Here is an 18,737-nt window from a genome sequence, read left to right as displayed (position 1 = left end):
TCATTGCTGGATCTAAATCCCGGAATTCCCCCACTCTGCAGCAACGTAGGAGGAGTTTCATCAGCACTGCAGCAATTCAACAATGTGGCTCATTATCACCTTCTCATGGGCAATTAGATCCCAAAATTTAATAAATTAAAAAAATATTGGAATAACTAATTTTGAAGTAGCTCAAATGGAATTAAAGTTGAAAAATAATTTCTACTAGATATATTTACTTCATTTATTGACTTTACTACAGTGGAAGAATTGCTTGCAGCTTAAGTACAGACTCATAGGGTAGAGTTTTTTTTATTTGTTTGTTCCTCAGCAGCTGATATCTGTCAGAAGTGGGGTGACAAACAGCCCTCAAGGTTTTCATTAAACAACAATCAAAGGAACCAACGGTATTGGTCAGCTGGAATGAAAAGCCCTCTGCATTGCTCCAATTCTGAAGGACCCTTTTTGTATGTATGTCATTTTTGCTTTGCCCTTCATGTCAGCTATTCTGAAGTAAAACCATTTGCTGAATTTAGAAAGATTTACATTTTACCCTAAAATTAATACAAGATGCGTTAGGATTGAAATGTCCCAATTCCCTTCGGTTAGGGCAATGTATATAGGATTCCTACCACCAACAATGTTTGCATACCATCAGTCAGGATCAGATACGTATCTCATGCTAAGCAATGGAAGAATAATGTGCAAAACTGTTGCAAGGTCCTGGTGCTCAAGATTTATTCACCTCATCCTTAATTGAAGTGAAAGCAAATTTCACCATTTACAGGCATAATTGAAATCAATAACCAACACCTGCTAAAATGATTTCAGATGTTTAAAAATGATAATCATCATCTCTCTTGTTGAATAATTCTTTCATCCAAACAAATACAATGAGAAGTATCCAGAAGTGCATTAGCAGGTGCAACTCATCAATTCTTCTAAATATTTTAATTGTGTTAGGTCTGATGAAGTGATTTTTTAAAAATCTGGCATCATCCCAGAAAATTTCTGACACAGAAAGAGGTCTTTTGTGTCAATCTTGGTTGAAAAATACCACACGGCCTGATCCCATCTTCCAGCACAGGATCAGTAACCCCACAGGTTATACTTCATCAAATGCATGTCCAAGTATTTCATAAATGTGATGGGGGTTTCTGCCTGTACCATCCTTTCAGGCAGCAAGGTCCAGAGTCCTATCACCTGCGAGGTAAAATAAGTAATTCCTCAGCCCCCTTCAAATCTTTCTTTCTCCCAATAGCTTTAAATGCATGCCTCCTGATTTCTGATGCCTCTGCTAAGCAAAATAAGCCCTTCCTATATCCCCTTTATAAGCTTCAAATAATATTATAAATCTCAATTAAACGCTGTTACAGCACCAGCGACCCGGGTTCAATTCCCGCCACTGTCTGTAAGGAGTTTGTATGTTCTCCCTGTGTCTGTGTGGGTTTCCTCCGGGTGCTCCAGTTTCCTCCCACATTCCAAAGACGTACGGGTAAGGAAGTTGTGGGCATGCTATGTTAGCGCCGGAAGCGTGGCGACACTTGCAGGCTGCCCCCAAAACGCAACGCAAAAGATGCATTTCACTATGTGTTTCGATGTACATGCGAATAATAAAGATATCTTATCTGTTCCAAAGAAAAGAATCTAACCCTGGCAACATCTTCATAAATCTCCCCTATACTTATAATCCTTTTAACAACCTTATCAACCTAAACTGTTACCTTTGTGGATATACAAAGCCTCTCTCTTCCTCTGCAACTCTTATTCTCCCTGTTACTGTTTATTCCCTGGCCTGATGCACTCCCCAAAATACATGTGTAATTACATGTGAAATCCTCTATTTGCCAGTAATGTAAAAGCCATTAGCTTAATGCAGAATATAACTTACATTTTCAGTTGTTCCAGTGATTACGTGTAGACCATCATATGTTGATTTGATATACATGCCCTACAGGAGACAGGGACAAGAAAAATAAATATACAATGCATCTTCTGAACAATTTAATTATTCTTGTCATTATATTAGTTAAAACAAATGACTCTAAACGAGTTTTAATTGAGATTATTTGGATTGATTATTGATAGCCTTAACATTCCAAAATAATTCCAGTTTAACAACTTACAAATAGGATATCTTTGATGTAATTGTTCTGTTTTGACCAATCATAACTTAAATCATAAACACATCTTCATTTAATTTGGCTGTAATGACACAATGCCAGTGCCATGGCAATTCGATAAGATACGGGATGTAATGTCACCTATCTATATGATAGTTCTATCAATGTCAGTAGCTCTATACTTCCAATAATTTAATACATACATTGAGGAAGGAAAAATATCGGAGTAACATGACTTTGATCTCTGTCAAGTATTAAGGGCAGAATACATATATTTTTCTCTTAACAGTATCAACAATTAAATTTGTTGTTCCAATGTTCAGGAATGTCCCACTTATTACAACACCATGACACTGAATTTCCAGTACTGATTTTGCTTACCTGTCAACTATAAGGAATCTGTCTGAATATCAGACAAACATTAATATTTGCAGGAGCAGAATTTCCTGCATGTCGGCAGGAAACCAATTCGGGATTGGGCAGATAATCTTGAAGTATAAGATTCTCATGTTTATCTTTAATTATAATAATATGTGGGAGAAGGTTGCAAATTTTTCAGAATTATGCACTACAAATACACATTTATTTAAAAAGCAACAGGGAAGTGGCTATATTCTTAACACTTCAATGATATTATTGAGAATGGGCACTGCTTCAAGAGCAAGTGGAAATACTTATTGCACAAGCACAATCAATAAATCTGTTTTAACTTTAAACCACACAGTTATGTGTGAACAAATTGAATGTACTTGGATATCCAAATCACAGAAGACAAGTTCATCTGTCAATGTTTTGTATCCAGTAAATTACAATAAATATATGGAGCTTGCACATTTTCGCCGTGGCAGCGCGGTTTCCTCTGGATATTCTGGTTTCCTCCCATGCCACAAAAAAATGCAGCTTTGTAGGTTAATTGACCACTGTAAATTTTCCCTAGGCAAGTGGTAGAATCTAGGGAGGGAATTGATGGGAATGTGAGGAGATAAAATGGGTAAGGGTAGGATGAGTGTAAAATGGGTGCTTGATGGTCTGCACAGCCTCGAAGGGCCAATGGGCCTGTTTTTGCTCTGTATCTTTCTATGACTCCATGAAAAAATGCTGTTAGTTGTTCCAACCTAAATATTATGGGACACATTATCTTACATTTGAAGTACCTCCGAAGTTCATGTGAGTCATTGCCCTGAACAGCAAGACCACTTTTATAGCAATCCCACTTTATTAAACAATTTCAGCTTCATAACATTAAAAAGAGCAGGATTTTCTTCACTAATGAAAATGTAACATTAAAATTTTACTTACTGCATATTTATAAGTAGGTACTGCATGTGCAATTCAATATGTTTAAGTAATGCCGTTCATATAGCATTGGGAAATCATAAAACCAGATTTGTAGATCAGGAGGTTTGACGTGTTTTATAGACCTGTGACTTACAATTAATGATGGATGTAACACTTTATAATGCATTGTGCCTAAAACTGCAACTCCTAAAGTAGAACTTTGATTCAGGAAACAAATGGACCTTACCAAGCCTTCGCTGGGTTTGATGTTTGTCAGCTGAATGACCTCCAAATGAGCAGACTGTGAAACCAGTGGATCAGAAGAGAGAGAGATAATGTGGTCACAGACTCCTGACAGGGTTTTACACTATGAGAGAGAAAAATAATAAAAGATTAAATGCACATTTCTAAGAAACAATGGGAAAAATAAGCAAATCAATTAAATAACTGCTGAATGAGAATCATTTTACTTTTCAGTTATGAGAAAACAAACGTTCTAATCAGGGGTTCCTATAATTACAGAGCAGGTTATTTCACAGAATGTTTCCTCAGAGCCTCATGCTTAAGTCACACTTAGGTGTTTCTTTTACTTAAGATGAAATAAAGTAAAAGAAACACCTTAAAGTGACAAATACACTATGATTAATCCCAGGAGCCCATTCTGTTTTCACAAGTAAAGCAGAACCCAACATGCCAGAAAGTGACCAGCTATAGAACCAACTCACAACTAATCCATCTCAGGATCAATTATCCTTGACTAGTAAAGATGTTGGGACCAAAGTCCTCAATAGTTCTCATAACATTTCTATTTCTAACTAATTTTAAAGATTACTGTGTTGTAATAGGCTGAATTCCCAAGGAAACTAAAGAGGTTTCCACAAGTGCAAGTATGAGGCAAGAGCAGGTATCCATCCATTGAACTAAAAGAGGATGCAAAATTTGACAGAATTCGGCAAAATCAACTTCCTGATACTTCCCATCCTTTATATGATCATCTCCCTTTTTGTTCTGAAATTTTTGAGGTTGGGGAACACCTGCATTTTATGAATGTAAGAAGTATGTAGAATCTTGGCTATGTAAACTTTGCAAACATGGCAATGCACGACAGAATACACAGAGGAAACTTAGAACATTTTGATATATTTCACTACTTTCTCTGTGTGTAAATAGAAAAAAAAAGGATAGAACTTTCATTTTAAGGTACCACTGATAAACTTAGACCACCTCAAAATGTCTTATTGTAATGTTGAGATTTATTTCCCACTCAACGTTAGCTCAATATTGCCAATATCATCATTTATTATGTACTGAAAGCTTCCTTCCTTCTTTCCTCAACTAAACCTATCAGTACAGCCCTCTGTTCCTTTCTCCCTCATGTTCTTGTCCAGCTTCTCCTTAAATGCATCCATCCCATTCAATTCAACCACATTCACACCACCTTTGGATCTACCTTGATGCAATCTTTTCCTCAGCTACAAATATGCCTTAAAAATAAGTGGCTGCACTAGCAGTGAAGGATGAAAATTGAACTACTGCTTATGCAATGCACATATTTCAGGGGAATGGCAAGGAACACAAAGTAACATGAGGGAAATCTTTTTATAAATTTAAATCATTTTACATATGAGCGCTCAGGATTTAGAATGCATTGAAAGGGTGGTAGAAACATTTTCAATAGTAACTTTCTGAAAGGAATGGAATAAGCAGTTGAAGAAGAAAAACCTACAAGGTTATGGTGAAATAAATGAGGGGTGTTTCTAAATGGATTTCTCCCCAGAAGAGCCAGAACAACTATGAAGAGTCAAATAGTCTCCTCCTTTACTGTACTGTTCTGGTTTTCAACATTTGGGAGCTCAGATAAAAAGCTCCACATTCGCTGGACTGTGCTTCCACTGGTCTATTAAACTAATGGTGTCAGTATTTCAAGGCAACAGGAATATTGTTCCATTTGGAAAATGCCACCTAATTTATGATCTTCTTGGTACTGCCCTAAACTACATTGTTTCATGACAATACAGTCCATGAGGTTAAACAAAATAAAATCACAGTTGACTTCATAATATACATGCAGGAAAAATTACAGTTAAGACTTTTTCCTTAAGACTTTTGCTTCATCAGCAAGCAAAAGAAAATTTCAGAACAAAGATTTGTGAGGTGCAAGAAATCCATTGATTAATCGATTATTTCACAACGTGCTTTGTAGTTGACAAATTGAAACAGTGTTTGACATCAGGCTGAACATAAAATACTTCCAGTGAAGTGTCAGCATTGATTAACATGTTTTACAAATTCAGAGGTATCGTTATTGTCCCCGATTTTGTTTTAAATAACTGAACTTGGGCTGGGGCAAAAGTACCCCAGTTGCCCTATCCAATATAATTTTGCACAAATTACTCACAAATGTAGATTTATTTATTTATTAGTCACATGTACATCGAAACACACAGTGAAATGGGTCTTTTTGCATTACTGAGAATGTGCTGGGGGCATCCCACAAGTGTCGCCACTCTTCCAGCGCCAACATAGCATGCCCACAGCTCCTAACCTGTACGCCGTTGGAATGTGGGAGGAAACCGGAGCACCCAGAGGAAACCCACGCAGACACGGGGAGAACGTAAAAACTCCTTACAGACAGCGGCGGAATTGAACCCGGGTTGCTGGTGCTGTAATAGCGTTATGCCAGCAGCTACATTACCGTGCCACCCTCAGCAGTCAGAGACATTTTTCAGTTTGTAACACAACGCAAGACCTGCTGGTACCATCTCAGTACCAGTTCACCACTGAAGATTGATTGGTATTTGCAACTGAATACCTTCACTGTCAGTTTCATCTTCCCCTTTCTCATTTTATAAATATACTCTACAGTATCCTGAATTCTGAAGCTGCAACTCTAAAGACACAGCTGTCAACATTAGGCAAACTCTAGCTGTGAGATTTCCCGACTGCAGCACTTCACAACAAAACTATAAGCGTGGTTTAAAGGTGCATCTGTCAGAGCAATACCAGTCTGTGCTCATCAGTACTTTCGTCTGAACCAACTGCTCTGAGTCATTGATAGTCTTCACCTGTTGTTCAAGCCACTGGCTGTCACCTCCTAATTATTTCAAGAACTGTTCATAGCCATTCAACAGAATGAGGAGCAATGTCATATGAATACTGGACACTGTTTAGAGTGTAACCTTATGACCAACTCAGAATTCAAAGTAATCCTTCAACTTTAAGTAGTTTCCAATAACCCGCAATACCACTGTTCACATTTTAATACCACAGGAACGCAAACCATCAACAAACATGAGAAGAGCCATTTCGTCCCTAGAGCCCTTTTATTTAATTAGCTGGTCTGTATCTCAAATCCAATTACACGCCTTGGTTCCTTCATACTCTTACCTATTAACAATCTGTCATGCTCAGTTTTTATACGTTCAGTTTACCCAGACTCAGTAGTCTTTCCAGGAATGCAGTTCCACATTTTCACTACCCTTTGAACACAAAAGTGTTACCTGACCTCACTGCTTAAACAACCCAGCTCTAATTTTAAGATCACAGCCCCTTGTTCCAGATCTCCATCAGAGGCAGTCGTCTCTCTTTATCAACCTAATTAAATCTTTCACTCATCATTAACACTTCAATTAGATCAACCCTTAATCTTCTATACTCAAGAGAATTTTCAATCATTAAAAGTGGCACTGGCAATTAACTAGCATTTCCTGACTGACAGTGTTTCTGAATTAACTATCTTTCACAGCTGTGTTGAAAAACCTATGACATACCAAATTTACAGGATGGAGGTAAGATGCTGGGGGCTTGCCATTCAATATGTGCAGTGTGGCAAAACCTTCTGTATGCCACACTGTATATTAAATGTTATCAGGATGCATATATAAGTAAGGTTCAATTTTGGCATTTTTTTTGCCACAAATCTTCTGGATTAGAGTTGTACTACAATTGGTCAATCTGCGCTGGCGCTGTACATGGTGACTCAAGATCAAGTGAAGACAATAGGCCAAGAAAGGCAAGTGTAAATAACTGGAACAGGAAGTGGGGGGGGGGGGGGGGGGGGGGGGGGGGGGGGGTGGGGGGGGGGGGGGGAGGTGGAGACTGAAGACAGAAAGGTTCAGAGGCTGAGAAAGGGGAACGTAGGACAGAAGGAAACAGTAATAAGGAAGAGTGAGTCTCAGACAGTTGTAAAGACATATAAAATGCCGCAGTTCAAAACAGAATCTCCACACCTGCACATTACAATGTAGGGGGTCAGAGGTGTGCTGGAGGTGAAAGTGCCAAAGATTAATACAGCATGGAAACAGGCCCTTAGGACCAACTCATCCATACCAACTAAGATGCCCATTTAATGTAGTCCCAGATGCCCATGTTTCCCTCTGAACCTTTCCTGTCCGTGCATTGGTCCAAATAGCTTTTAAATGTTGTTCTGTACCTGCCTCAACCACTTCCTCTGGCAGCTCATTCAATATATACAGTATGAACCACCCTCTGCATGCAGAAGTTGCCCCTCAGGTCTCTTTTAATCCTTCTATCACATTAAAATTATGCCCTCTATTTTTTCATTCCCTTTCCCTGGGAAAAAAGATGGCATGCATTCACCCTATCTATGCCCCTCATGATTTTATACACCTCTTTCAGGTCACCCCTCAGTCTCATGTGCTCCAAGGAATAAAGCCCTGGCCTGCCCAATCTCTCCCTATAACTCAGGCCCTCAAGTCCTGGCAACATCTTTGTAAATCTTCTTTGCATTCTTTCCAGCTTAATGACGTCTTTCCTATAACAGGGTAACCAAAACTTAAGCAATACTTTAGGTGTGGCAACACCAATGTCTTGTACAACTGCTACATAACATTCCAACTCCAATACTCAATGCCCCGACTGACGAAGACAGTGTGCCAAAGGCCTTCTTCCCCACCCTATCTACTTGTGACGCCACTTTCAGCAAAGTACCTCAGGTCAGATGCTATGTGTCTAATCTTCTGCCCTGTTACTGGATCTTGTGGAAGTGCCAGATTGTACCGAACGGAGTTGACAAACACACGTTGCATCCAATCCTTGACTTTCTACCAGTCACATGAATGGGGTGACTGACCTTCATGAAAAAGCTAAATTCGGAGTATGTTTTTTGTTTATTTTTCTTCAATTCAATATATATGTACCTATTTATTTATGGTTAGGATTTAATTGGTTTACTGCAGTTCAATATAGTTTAATTAAAGTCATAACTTTTTGTTTTTAACTAAGTTTTAAAAAAATATTTAAATTCATAGAAACATTTTTTAATGTCACTGAATATTCAAAAACAGTTAATGAGGATGGAAGATGTCACTGACAGCAACTCTCTGTCAATGGCCAGCAGGCTGGTGCTGGGGCGGGGCCACAGGTCCCAGTGCCTGAAGCCCAAGCAGATCAAGCATAATACTGCTCAATATCTACAATCTGGCCACTGGATCTGTTCAATATATGGAAGGCCCCAGAATCAGAATGGTTCTTTCCTGAGACAGAGTATGGATGGTACAATGAGGAATGGGAAAGGGTGGTGTGCCAGCAACAGGAGGTGGACCTGTGGACATTTATATCCATCAGAGAGGGGGAGAGCTGCAGTGGCATATTATCATATGCTATAAATGCTGGTCTTTCTATAGGAATTATGCCACATCTCCAATTGTACCAATAGCCTGTCCTGGTCCAACCACGTAGACACCACAGCCAAGAAAACTCAACAGTGCCTCTACTTCCTCAGGAAGCTAAAGAAATTTGGCATGTCTCCTTTGACACTCACCAATTTTTATTGCTGCACCATAGAAAGTATCCTATCTGGATGCATCACTGCTTAGTATGGCAACTGCTCTGCCTGGGACCGCAAAAACCGGTAGAGAGTTGTGGACGCAGCCCAGCAAATCATGGAAACCAGCCTCCCCTCCATGGACTCTGTCTATATTTCTCACTGCCTTGGTGAAACAGCCAGCATAATCAAAGACCCCACCCACCCGGATCATTCTCTCTTCTCCCCTCTCCCATCAGGCAGAAGATACAGGAGCCTGAGGGAACATACCACCAGGCTCAAGGACAGCATCTATTCCGCTGTTACAAGACTATTGAACAGTTCCCTAGTATGATAAGATGGACTCTTGACCTCACAATCTACCTTGTTATGACCTTGCACCTTATTGTCTACCTGTACTGCACTTTCTCTGTAGCTGTTACACTTTATTCTGCATTCTGTTATTGTTTTACCCTGTACTACCTCAAAGCACTGTGTAATGAATTGATCTGTATGAATGGTATTCAAGACAGGTTTTTCACTGTACCTCGGTACACGTGACAATAATAAACCAATACCAATACTTGATGACTTGCAATAATTATACTCGCTAAATTTCATTCTTACTCTGCGATGCAGACAGATTCCTTGAAAGACCACAGAGAGCCTAGTTAAGGAACTACACTGGAAGGCAGGGAACTAGTACACCTCTAGTACTATCTGATAATGCTAAGGGTCCAACTGTCTGTTTAAAATACTACATGTATATCAGGACTTTCATTAAATAGTAAAACTCCTTTAACTATCTTGAAATTGACTTTCACTCTCCGAATTAAGACTTGCCTCAATGTTCACTTAGGCCTTGCAGGTGCAGTAGAATTTTGCACAAGCAAGGGCAAATGAGCATTTGATGTCACAGTGCATGCCATTCAGTAGTACTGGGAATAATTTCAGCCTGTCGTCAAGGAGTCATAGAGCAATACAGCACAGAAACAAGCCCTGTGGCTCAACCTTGCTGACCATGGTGCCTACCCAGCTAGTGCTCATTTCCTGTGTTCAGCCCATATCCCTCTAAGCCCCGCCTCTCCATGTACCTATCCAAGTGCTTCTTAAATGATACCATTGTACCTTCCTCAACCACCTCCTCCGGCAGCTCATTCCATATACTCACCACCCTCTGCATGATAAAGTTGCCCCTCAGGTCCCTTTTAAATCTTTTCCCTCTCACCGTAAACCTATGCCCTCTAGTTTTGGATTCCCCTACCCTGGGGAAAAGACTCTTACCATCAACCTTATCAATGCCTCTTATAATTTTAAATACTTCTATAAGGTCGTCCCTCATTCTCTTATGTTCCAAGAAATAAAGACCTTGCCTGGCCAACCTCTCCCTATAATTCAGGCCCTCTAGTTCTGGCAACACTCCTTGTGAATCTTCTCTACACTCTTTCCAGTTTAACCACGTCTTTCCGATAACTGGGTGATCAATACCGTACACAGTACTCCAAGTGTGGCCTCACCAACAACTTATACAACTTCAACATAATGTCCCAACTCCTACACTTAATGCCCTGACTGATGAAGGCGAGAGTCCTAAATTTCTTTTTCACCACCTTGTCTACCTGTGATGCTGCTTTCAACAATTTCTGCACTTGTACTCCTAGTCCTTTTGGCTCTAATATGTGGGCACCTTGACTTTGAATTTTCAGTGTATTTTGAAATGGAATACTGTTACCCTGTGATATTAATACAGAGTAAGTACAATTATCTCACCTACATGAATTACTTATAAATAGTGCAGTCCTAAAATTAATCTCTTAGAAATGTATGAATTTCAGAAAGACCATCTCACGAAAGGCTTGTATTGTCCAAGACATCACAATCTCTTAAAATGTTGGAAATTCTCAGCTACTCAGGCAGCATCCGTGAAGATAGAAACAAAATTCAATCAGTCTGATGACATTTCATCAAACCTGTTGTGATGAAAAGGTATGAATCTGAAACGCTGACTGTTTCTCTCACCACAGATGCTGCCTTTAATTTCTGTTTTAACTTCCAATCTGAGAAGCTAATTTTGTTTTTTTTAAAAACCACAAGTTCTCTGTGGTTATGCCATCAGTCTCCACTAGTTGCTAGACCGCTTTTATGACAGTGTGAACAGTCCTTCATAAAATGATGCGATGTCGGATAAAACACATAAGCCACTACTGGGGCTACAGAGACCTATTGATGTGATACTACTTAGAAAGTCCTTTATTGTACTGAGTCATCATTGTTGGCTTCCCAGCTCAAAAGGATTCCTTTCCCACCCCTTGCCAAGTATTCTTTTTCTCTCCTTTAACTTTGTGTGTGATAAAATTCTGTGACTGATAAATCATTCCAGGACTTACTGTATTTAATTTCCATTGCTCAGGACAATCTATCTTGTTTCAATTCCTCAAATTTCATTAGAATGAGTAATATTACTTTGGAATTTAACACCATCTTTAGATAACTAATCCTTAATGACATTTAACTTCTGTGAATCACTTTGAGAATGATGTTCCCCCTCATTACTCTGAATAACCAGCTCTGTCTGTAGGTCTTACTAAACCTTGTAACATTATCTTTGGTAATATATTCAAGCTGAGATCAGAAATGTCAAACTACTTCGGAAAAAAAAATGAACTGCAAGCATTAAAGCTTTTAACAGGGCCAATTTCTCAGATAATAATCCACTTTAAAGCATACTTTCTACGTTGATCAATCACTGAACAAACAGAAAATTCATTTCATTATTTTCATTTAACAGTCAGGTTGGCACAAATGTCCACTTTCAGTCCTGATGTAGGGACTCAACCCTTAACATCGACCATCCCTCTGCCTCCACAAATGCTGCCTGACCTGCTGAGTTCCTCTAGCAATTTGTTTTTAGCTGCAGTTTACAGCATATGCAGACCCATGTGTGTGCCCATTCTCAGACTGGTTTAGGCCAACTTTTAACATCATTCTGTTAGCTTGTCAGGTCACTGAATAATCACCAAATTCCACAATTTACATCTCATTGTTGACTTTTGGGAGAAGTGTAACACTCTGTCATGCTATTGACAAACTCTTTCAATCTCTATTCCAGTCGTGGTTTATCAGATGGCATAACCTGAAAACCTGCAGTAGTTTATATAAAAAAAACAAAATTAGCATTTCAGAATGAAAATTGAAACGAAAATTACAGGCAGCATCTGTGGAGAGAAAAACCTTGATAAGGAAGGGGGTGAAAGGTTATCAGGGGATGGGTAAAATGCAGAGTTGACATTATACTCCTGAGTGGCAAAGGAGGTTCGAGGGGTAGTGGGCTACTCCCACTCCTAATTTGTGTGCTTGTGTGTTTTTCCACAGTGCTCTCCTCCCAATATTTGGTTCCACCCTCTCAAATTCATGATTTAGTTGAACTCTGTTCTAGGTACAATGTGGTATTTTACTAGACAATCAAAAGATCACTGTTGATCCACAAAAGTTAGATGTCCAATGTATAGTGCAGAACTGGAAGTACACATCTGAACACAAGACAATTAATCTCTGCAGCTGTACTGGGTGAAGGCAGCAAGCAGGCCAAGGATATCCATGCTAGAGAGAGGTTTACCTGAACTAGTCACCTCTGTGCCAATCAAACACAGCAAACTCCCAGCTCATAAAATTGCACACTTGGCTGGTTCGAGTAATGGAAAAAGTCAACTAATGCATTAATACTTGAGAAGCCTAGTTACCCTCTCAAAATCCTGCATGCTGGTTGTTCGCTAAACCTGCTCCATTAATAAAAATGGAGCACTGTCCACCTTCAAAATCTTAAGACTTGACTGCTCCAGTGTCTAACTGCAGTCACCTCGTCCTGACTCAAATTCTTTAGATCGTCCATTTCCCCGAATTTCTCAGTCTTTATTGACAGCTGTAGCTGATTGTTCAGCCAACAATCTGCTGTTTTTGGATGTTATCCGTCTCCCTCTGCCTTGTCATTTTTCTCCATGCTTTTAAATATCCCCCTTAAACCACCTCTTTAACCTTATCTTTAATTCCCATTCTCACCCATTTATTCTGTAATCCTTCATCCAAGCTTGAATTCATCCATAACTCCCTCCTTCTTAACTGAAATGAACTGTGGCATCCCTCTGAAAAATACTGAGTAAAACAAAATCTTGTCTATAAGTGGTCCCACTTTATTTTGTGGGAACAAAATTTAAAGAATTGCCAAATATAACAATTTATGCCTAACTGAGGAGTCAATAATGCAGATACTTCATCCACACTTTGCAATATTGTGCCTAAATTTATCCAATATTTACATCCAAAGTTCTTCCAGATGCTGCCATTAATTATGTCATCAAATAATCTAATAAATGAGAGAGCCTTCAGCTCACAGAGGCATTACAGGAGTCCATGGATATGTCTACAGATACCAAAAATTCCCCTTGGAGGCTCCTTTTCCAAGAAAAATGAAGATGGTGTAGCGGCCCGGACCCGCAGAACTCGAACTGCCATCAGCGGCCACAGGCGCATGCGCGGGAGCGTGACATCGACTAACCACAGGGCGGGTCTTCTGGCAGGGGCCTCATGTCACTTCCGCCAGAGAGCCTCTCGGGTCCTTTTGCGAGCGCGCGCGCTTTGTTTTTTGGTCAGTAACGTGTGCTCCAGTCCAGCCTCCACGTCTCTGCGTTTTCTTTTCTGCCACGCGCCGCGTACAGCTACATTTGGTGACCCCAACACTCCCAGACGGCATCTGGAACCTGCAACATGAATCCCAACGACTCGCACAATGCAGTCTCACTCAAGCTCCCGACTTTCTGGGCCACTCAGCCCCACGTTTGGTTCGAGCAGGCTGAGGCCCAGTTCAGTATCCGAGGCATTACAGCCAATGCCACACAGTACTACTACGTGGTCAGCGCGCTCGACCAGGACATGGCAGTCCGGATCATCGACTTCCTGCACCATCCACCTACGGAGGACAGGTACACTAAGCTCAAGGCACTCCTCCTCCGCACTTTTGGACTCTCCCGCCGCGAGCGAGCCGCGCGGCTTCTGCGCATGGACGGCCTGGGTGACCGCAAGCCATCCGAGCTGATGGACAACATGCTGGCGCTCATGGATGGCCATGAGCCCTGCCTCCTATTCGAGCAGCTGCTCCTCGAGCAACTGCCAGAGGACATTCGCCTCCTCCTTGCGGGTGAAGATTTCAGCGACCCGCACAGCCTCGCGGCCAGGACGGACATTTTGTGGCAAAGTAAGCAGCGGGGAGTGGCTTTCATCTGCCTAACCACGACCGCGCAGCCTAAGGCCAAGACCCCACAACCGAAACTGCCGAGACCCACGGGGGACAAAGATGAGGGTTCGGACCAATGGTGCTTTTACCATTAGAGGTGGGGGTCAAACGCGCGCCGCTGCCGTCCACCGTGTGCCTTTCCGGGAAGCGCCGGGGCCAGCCATCGCTAGTGGCTTCGACGGCTAGCCATCGCAACAGCCTCCTGTTCCTCTGGGACCGACACTCCGGGCGACGTTTCCTGGTGGACACCGGGGCCGAGATCAGAGTCCTTCTCCCCTCAAACATGGACACCTGTACCGTGGCCCCAACTTCGCCGCGAACGGCACCACCATCTGGACGTACGGCTCGCGTACCATCCCACTGCATTTCGGCCCCAGCTGTTATACCTGGACCTTCACGGTAGCAGCGGTGTCGCACCCGTTACTAGGGGCAGATTTCCTACTGGCCAACCGCCTTCAGGTCGATGAAAGGCCGGCGTTTGGTCCACGCCGAGACTTTCCAAACCTTCCAGCTCCAGGAAGCCCAGTTCCCGGCCCTCCACCTGGACTCCTTCACACTCTCGGGTGACGAGTTCGCCAGGGTGCTGGCGGATTTCCCCTCCATCATCACCCCACAGTTCTCCACTACCAGTTCCAAGCACGGCGTGCAGCACCACATTCCCACACAAGGACCACCGCTGCACGCCCGGGCCCGTAGGCTTCCACCCGACAAGCTCCACCTCACCAAGGAGGAGTTCCGGAAGATGGAGGAGATGGGGATCATCCGCCGCTCGGACAGCCCTTGGGCATCGCTGCTGCACACAGTGCCCAAGTCTGCAGGAGGTTGGAGGCCCTGCGGGGACTACAGGAGGCTCAACAACGCCACAACCGCCGACAGATACCCAGTGCCTCACATCCAGGATTTCACAGCCAACCTCCACGGGGCGACCATCTTTTCAAAAAATCGACCTGGTCTGGGGTTACCATCAGATCCCCGTGCACCCCGACGGTGTGCCCAAGACAGCCCTCATCACCCCTTTCGGGCTGTTTGAATTCCTAAGGATGCCCTTTGGCCTCAAGGACGCCGCTCAGACTTTCCAGAGGCTGATGGACTCGGTTGGGCAAGGCCTGGATTTCGTCGTCATCTACCTAGACGACATCCTGGTGGCCAGCAAGTCACGCAAAGAGCACGTGGCACATTTGCGCCAGCTCTGCCGGAGCCTGAGTGACCACGGACTGGCAATCAACCCAGCGAAGTGCCAGTTCGGGCTGACAGAAATCGACTTCTTGGGCCACAGGGTCAACCAGCATGGAGCTGCCCCTCTGCCGGACAAGGTCCAGGCCATCCGCCAGTTTCCCAAACCCAGCACGGTCAAGGGCCTGCAAGAGGTCGTGGGGATGGTGAATTTCTACCATCGGTTCGTGCTGGTGGCGGTGTGCCTCACGAGACCCTTGTTCGGTCTGATGGCCGGCAAGGCCAAGGAGGTGGAATGGGACGCGGAGTCCACGGAAGCCTTTGAGCAGATGAAAGAGGAGTTGGCGAAGGTGGCCCTCCTAGTACACCCGAGAGCTGATGTACCCACGGCACTCACAGTCGACGCTTCCGACATGGCGGGCGGCGGAGTCCTGGAGCAGCTCGTCGAGGGCCAGTGGCGACCGCTCGCCTTTTTTAGCCGACACCTGTGACCACCGGAGGTGAAGTACAGCGCTTTCGACAGGGAGTTGCTAGCGGTCTACCTAGCTATCCGGCACTTCCGGTATTTCCTCGAAGGAAGGGATTTCACCGCATATATGGACCACAAGCCCCTCACCTTTGCCCTTGCAAAGGTATTGGACCCATGGTCAGCTCAGCAGCAGAGGCACCTCTCGTTTATCTCGGAGTTCACCACCGACATCTGCCACATTGCAGGAAGAACAACGTGGTCACCAACGTGCTGTCTCGTCCCCACATCCACTCAGTGACCACCTCAGCCCCAGGGATCGACTACACGGCGCTGGTGCAGGCACAACAAGCGGACACTGAGATCCCGGCCCATTGAAACTAGCCATTGAGTGTGGAATGTACTGATTCTGTACCATTGTAACTGGGCAAGAAATGACAATAAATGTTAATGTTCATGTTAATTGGTCTTCATCAACACCATTCATTATAATACTGTGGAGGTATGGTTACTGTATAGAGTGATGTGTGTTTTCTGACTTAGGAACAATTTAGGTCACATTTTGGACATCTGTAAAAACAGAACCCCTTCATGACCCAGTAACAGCCTGTACCTGGGAATCTGGATCTCTACTATTTCAGAAAACCAATAAAATGCTGTTTGAGTTGCAGAGGCTAGAGTGGAAGAGATGGGTGCACTGGGAAGCATTGAGTGGTGCTGGCTGGCATCTCTTTCATGTTTTGTTTCTTAAAGAAAATAAAATACACCACTTATTTTGACTTTCAGAAGACTGCATCTGTTAGAGTGGTTCATAAAAGAGCTTATTCAGCTTTGCTTAGTTTATTAACAATTGGGTAGACACTGTTTCAGTTATGACTCCAGCTGAGACAATAGAAATATTGTACTATAATAAAATCTCAAATATAATTCAATAAGAATTGCAGTTCAATCAATCAGATTTATTTGTAAGGGTTATAACTGAATTCTTGTTCTGAATAAAGGAAGCACATTCCTTATCCAACTGCAATTCTAACTATAAAAAACAAATATAATTTTATTATTTTATGTATTCATATAAAACAGTTGATAACTGATTATAATTATTCACATCTGGCTTTATACATCTCTTGAGTATTCAAAGGTTTTAGAACATAGAACACTACAGCACAGTACAGGCCCTTTGGCCCACAATGTTGTGCCGATATTTTATCCTGCTCCTAGATCTATCTAACCCTTCCCTCCCACATAGCCCTCCATTTCTCTATCATTCATGTGTCTATCCAAGAGTCTCTTAAATTTCCCTAATGTATTTGCCCCCACAACTTCTGCTAACAGTGCATTCCACGTACCCACCGCTCTCTGTGTAAAAAAATTACCCCTGACATCCCCTTTATATCTTCCTCCAATCACCTTAAAATTATGTCCCCTCGTGTTAGCCATTGTCGCCCTGGGAAAAAGTCTCTGACTGTCCACTCGATCTATGCCTCTTCTCATCTTGTACACCTCTATCAAGTCACCTCTCATCCTCCCTCTCTCCAAAGAGAAAAGCTCTAGCTCACTCAGCCTATCCTCATAAGACATGCTCTCCAAACCAGGCAGCATCCTGACAAATCTCCTCTGCATCCTCTCCAAAGCTTCCACATCCTTCCTATAATGAGGCGACCAGAACTGAACACAATACTCCAAGTGTGGTCTAACCAGAGTTCTATAGAGCTGCAACATTATCTCGCGGCTCTTGAACTCAATCCCCCGACTGATGAAGTCCAACACACCATATGCCTTCTTAACAACTCTATTGACCTGCGCGGCAGCCTTGAGGGATCTATGGATGTGGACCCCAAGATCCCTCTGTTCCTCCAAATTGCTAAGAGTCCTGCCATTAATCTTGTATTCTACCTTCCAATTTGATCTCCCGAAGTGTATCACTTCACACTTTTCCGGGTTGAACTCCATCTGCCACTTCTCAGCCCAGCTCTGCATTCTATCAATATCCTGTTGTAATCTATAGCGACCTTCTACACTTTCCACAACACAACCAACCTTTGTATCATCAGCAAACTTACTAACCCACCCTTCCACATCCTCATCCAAGCCACTTATAAAAATCACAAAGAGCAGGGGTCCCAGAACAGATCCCTGCGGAACACCACAGGTCACCGACCTCCAGGCAGAATACGCTCATCTACCACCACCCTCTGTCTTCTATGAGCGAGCCAATTTGATTTTAAGACTGCATCTTAAGTATGTACTTACTTGTTGGAGATGTCCAAAACATTGATCCAAATGGGAAAATGAATACAAGAGTAATTTACAAAGAAATATGTAAAAGCTTCCATAAGTACACAAGAAAGGGAATAATGGTAAAGGAAAACAGGACGTGGCTCAACAAGCTTTTTGCTTCTTGTGGTAGGGGACATAAAAAGTAATCACTATCAGTAAAGAAAATGTACTGGGGAAAATAAAAGGTCCAAAAGCTGCAAATTCCCAGGATATGATGGCTTATATCCTACGGGTCTAAGAGAGGTGCCTGGAGGGACAGCAGATACAATGATTATAATCTACCAAAATCCCCAAAATTCCAGAGTGGTTCCAGAAATATAGCATTGTTCCCCAAGAAAGGAGAGACAGAGGGAACTACAGATCAGCTCCCTGACATCAGATGTTAGT

General features: G+C 42.6%; 1 protein-coding gene across 2 annotated transcripts in view; it reads right to left on the bottom strand.

Annotated features, from left to right (window-relative positions):
* Positions 1–18,737, bottom strand: part of cnksr2a (connector enhancer of kinase suppressor of Ras 2a) — a 371,916-nt gene that overhangs the window by 205,987 nt on the left and 147,192 nt on the right. For both annotated transcript variants that reach the window (XM_052013677.1, XM_052013679.1), the window contains exons 6-7: positions 3,628–3,747; positions 1,871–1,930 (exon numbers count right to left, since the gene is read on the bottom strand). In XM_052013677.1, coding sequence (XP_051869637.1) covers positions 1,871–1,930; positions 3,628–3,747 — 180 coding nt within the window. The remainder of the gene's footprint in view (positions 1–1,870; positions 1,931–3,627; positions 3,748–18,737) is intronic.

This window comes from Pristis pectinata, chromosome 4 (genome assembly GCF_009764475.1).
Source record: "Pristis pectinata isolate sPriPec2 chromosome 4, sPriPec2.1.pri, whole genome shotgun sequence".
In the NCBI taxonomy this organism is placed as follows: Eukaryota; Metazoa; Chordata; class Chondrichthyes; order Rhinopristiformes; family Pristidae; genus Pristis; species Pristis pectinata.
This window is presented reverse-complemented; position numbering and strand designations above follow the sequence as displayed.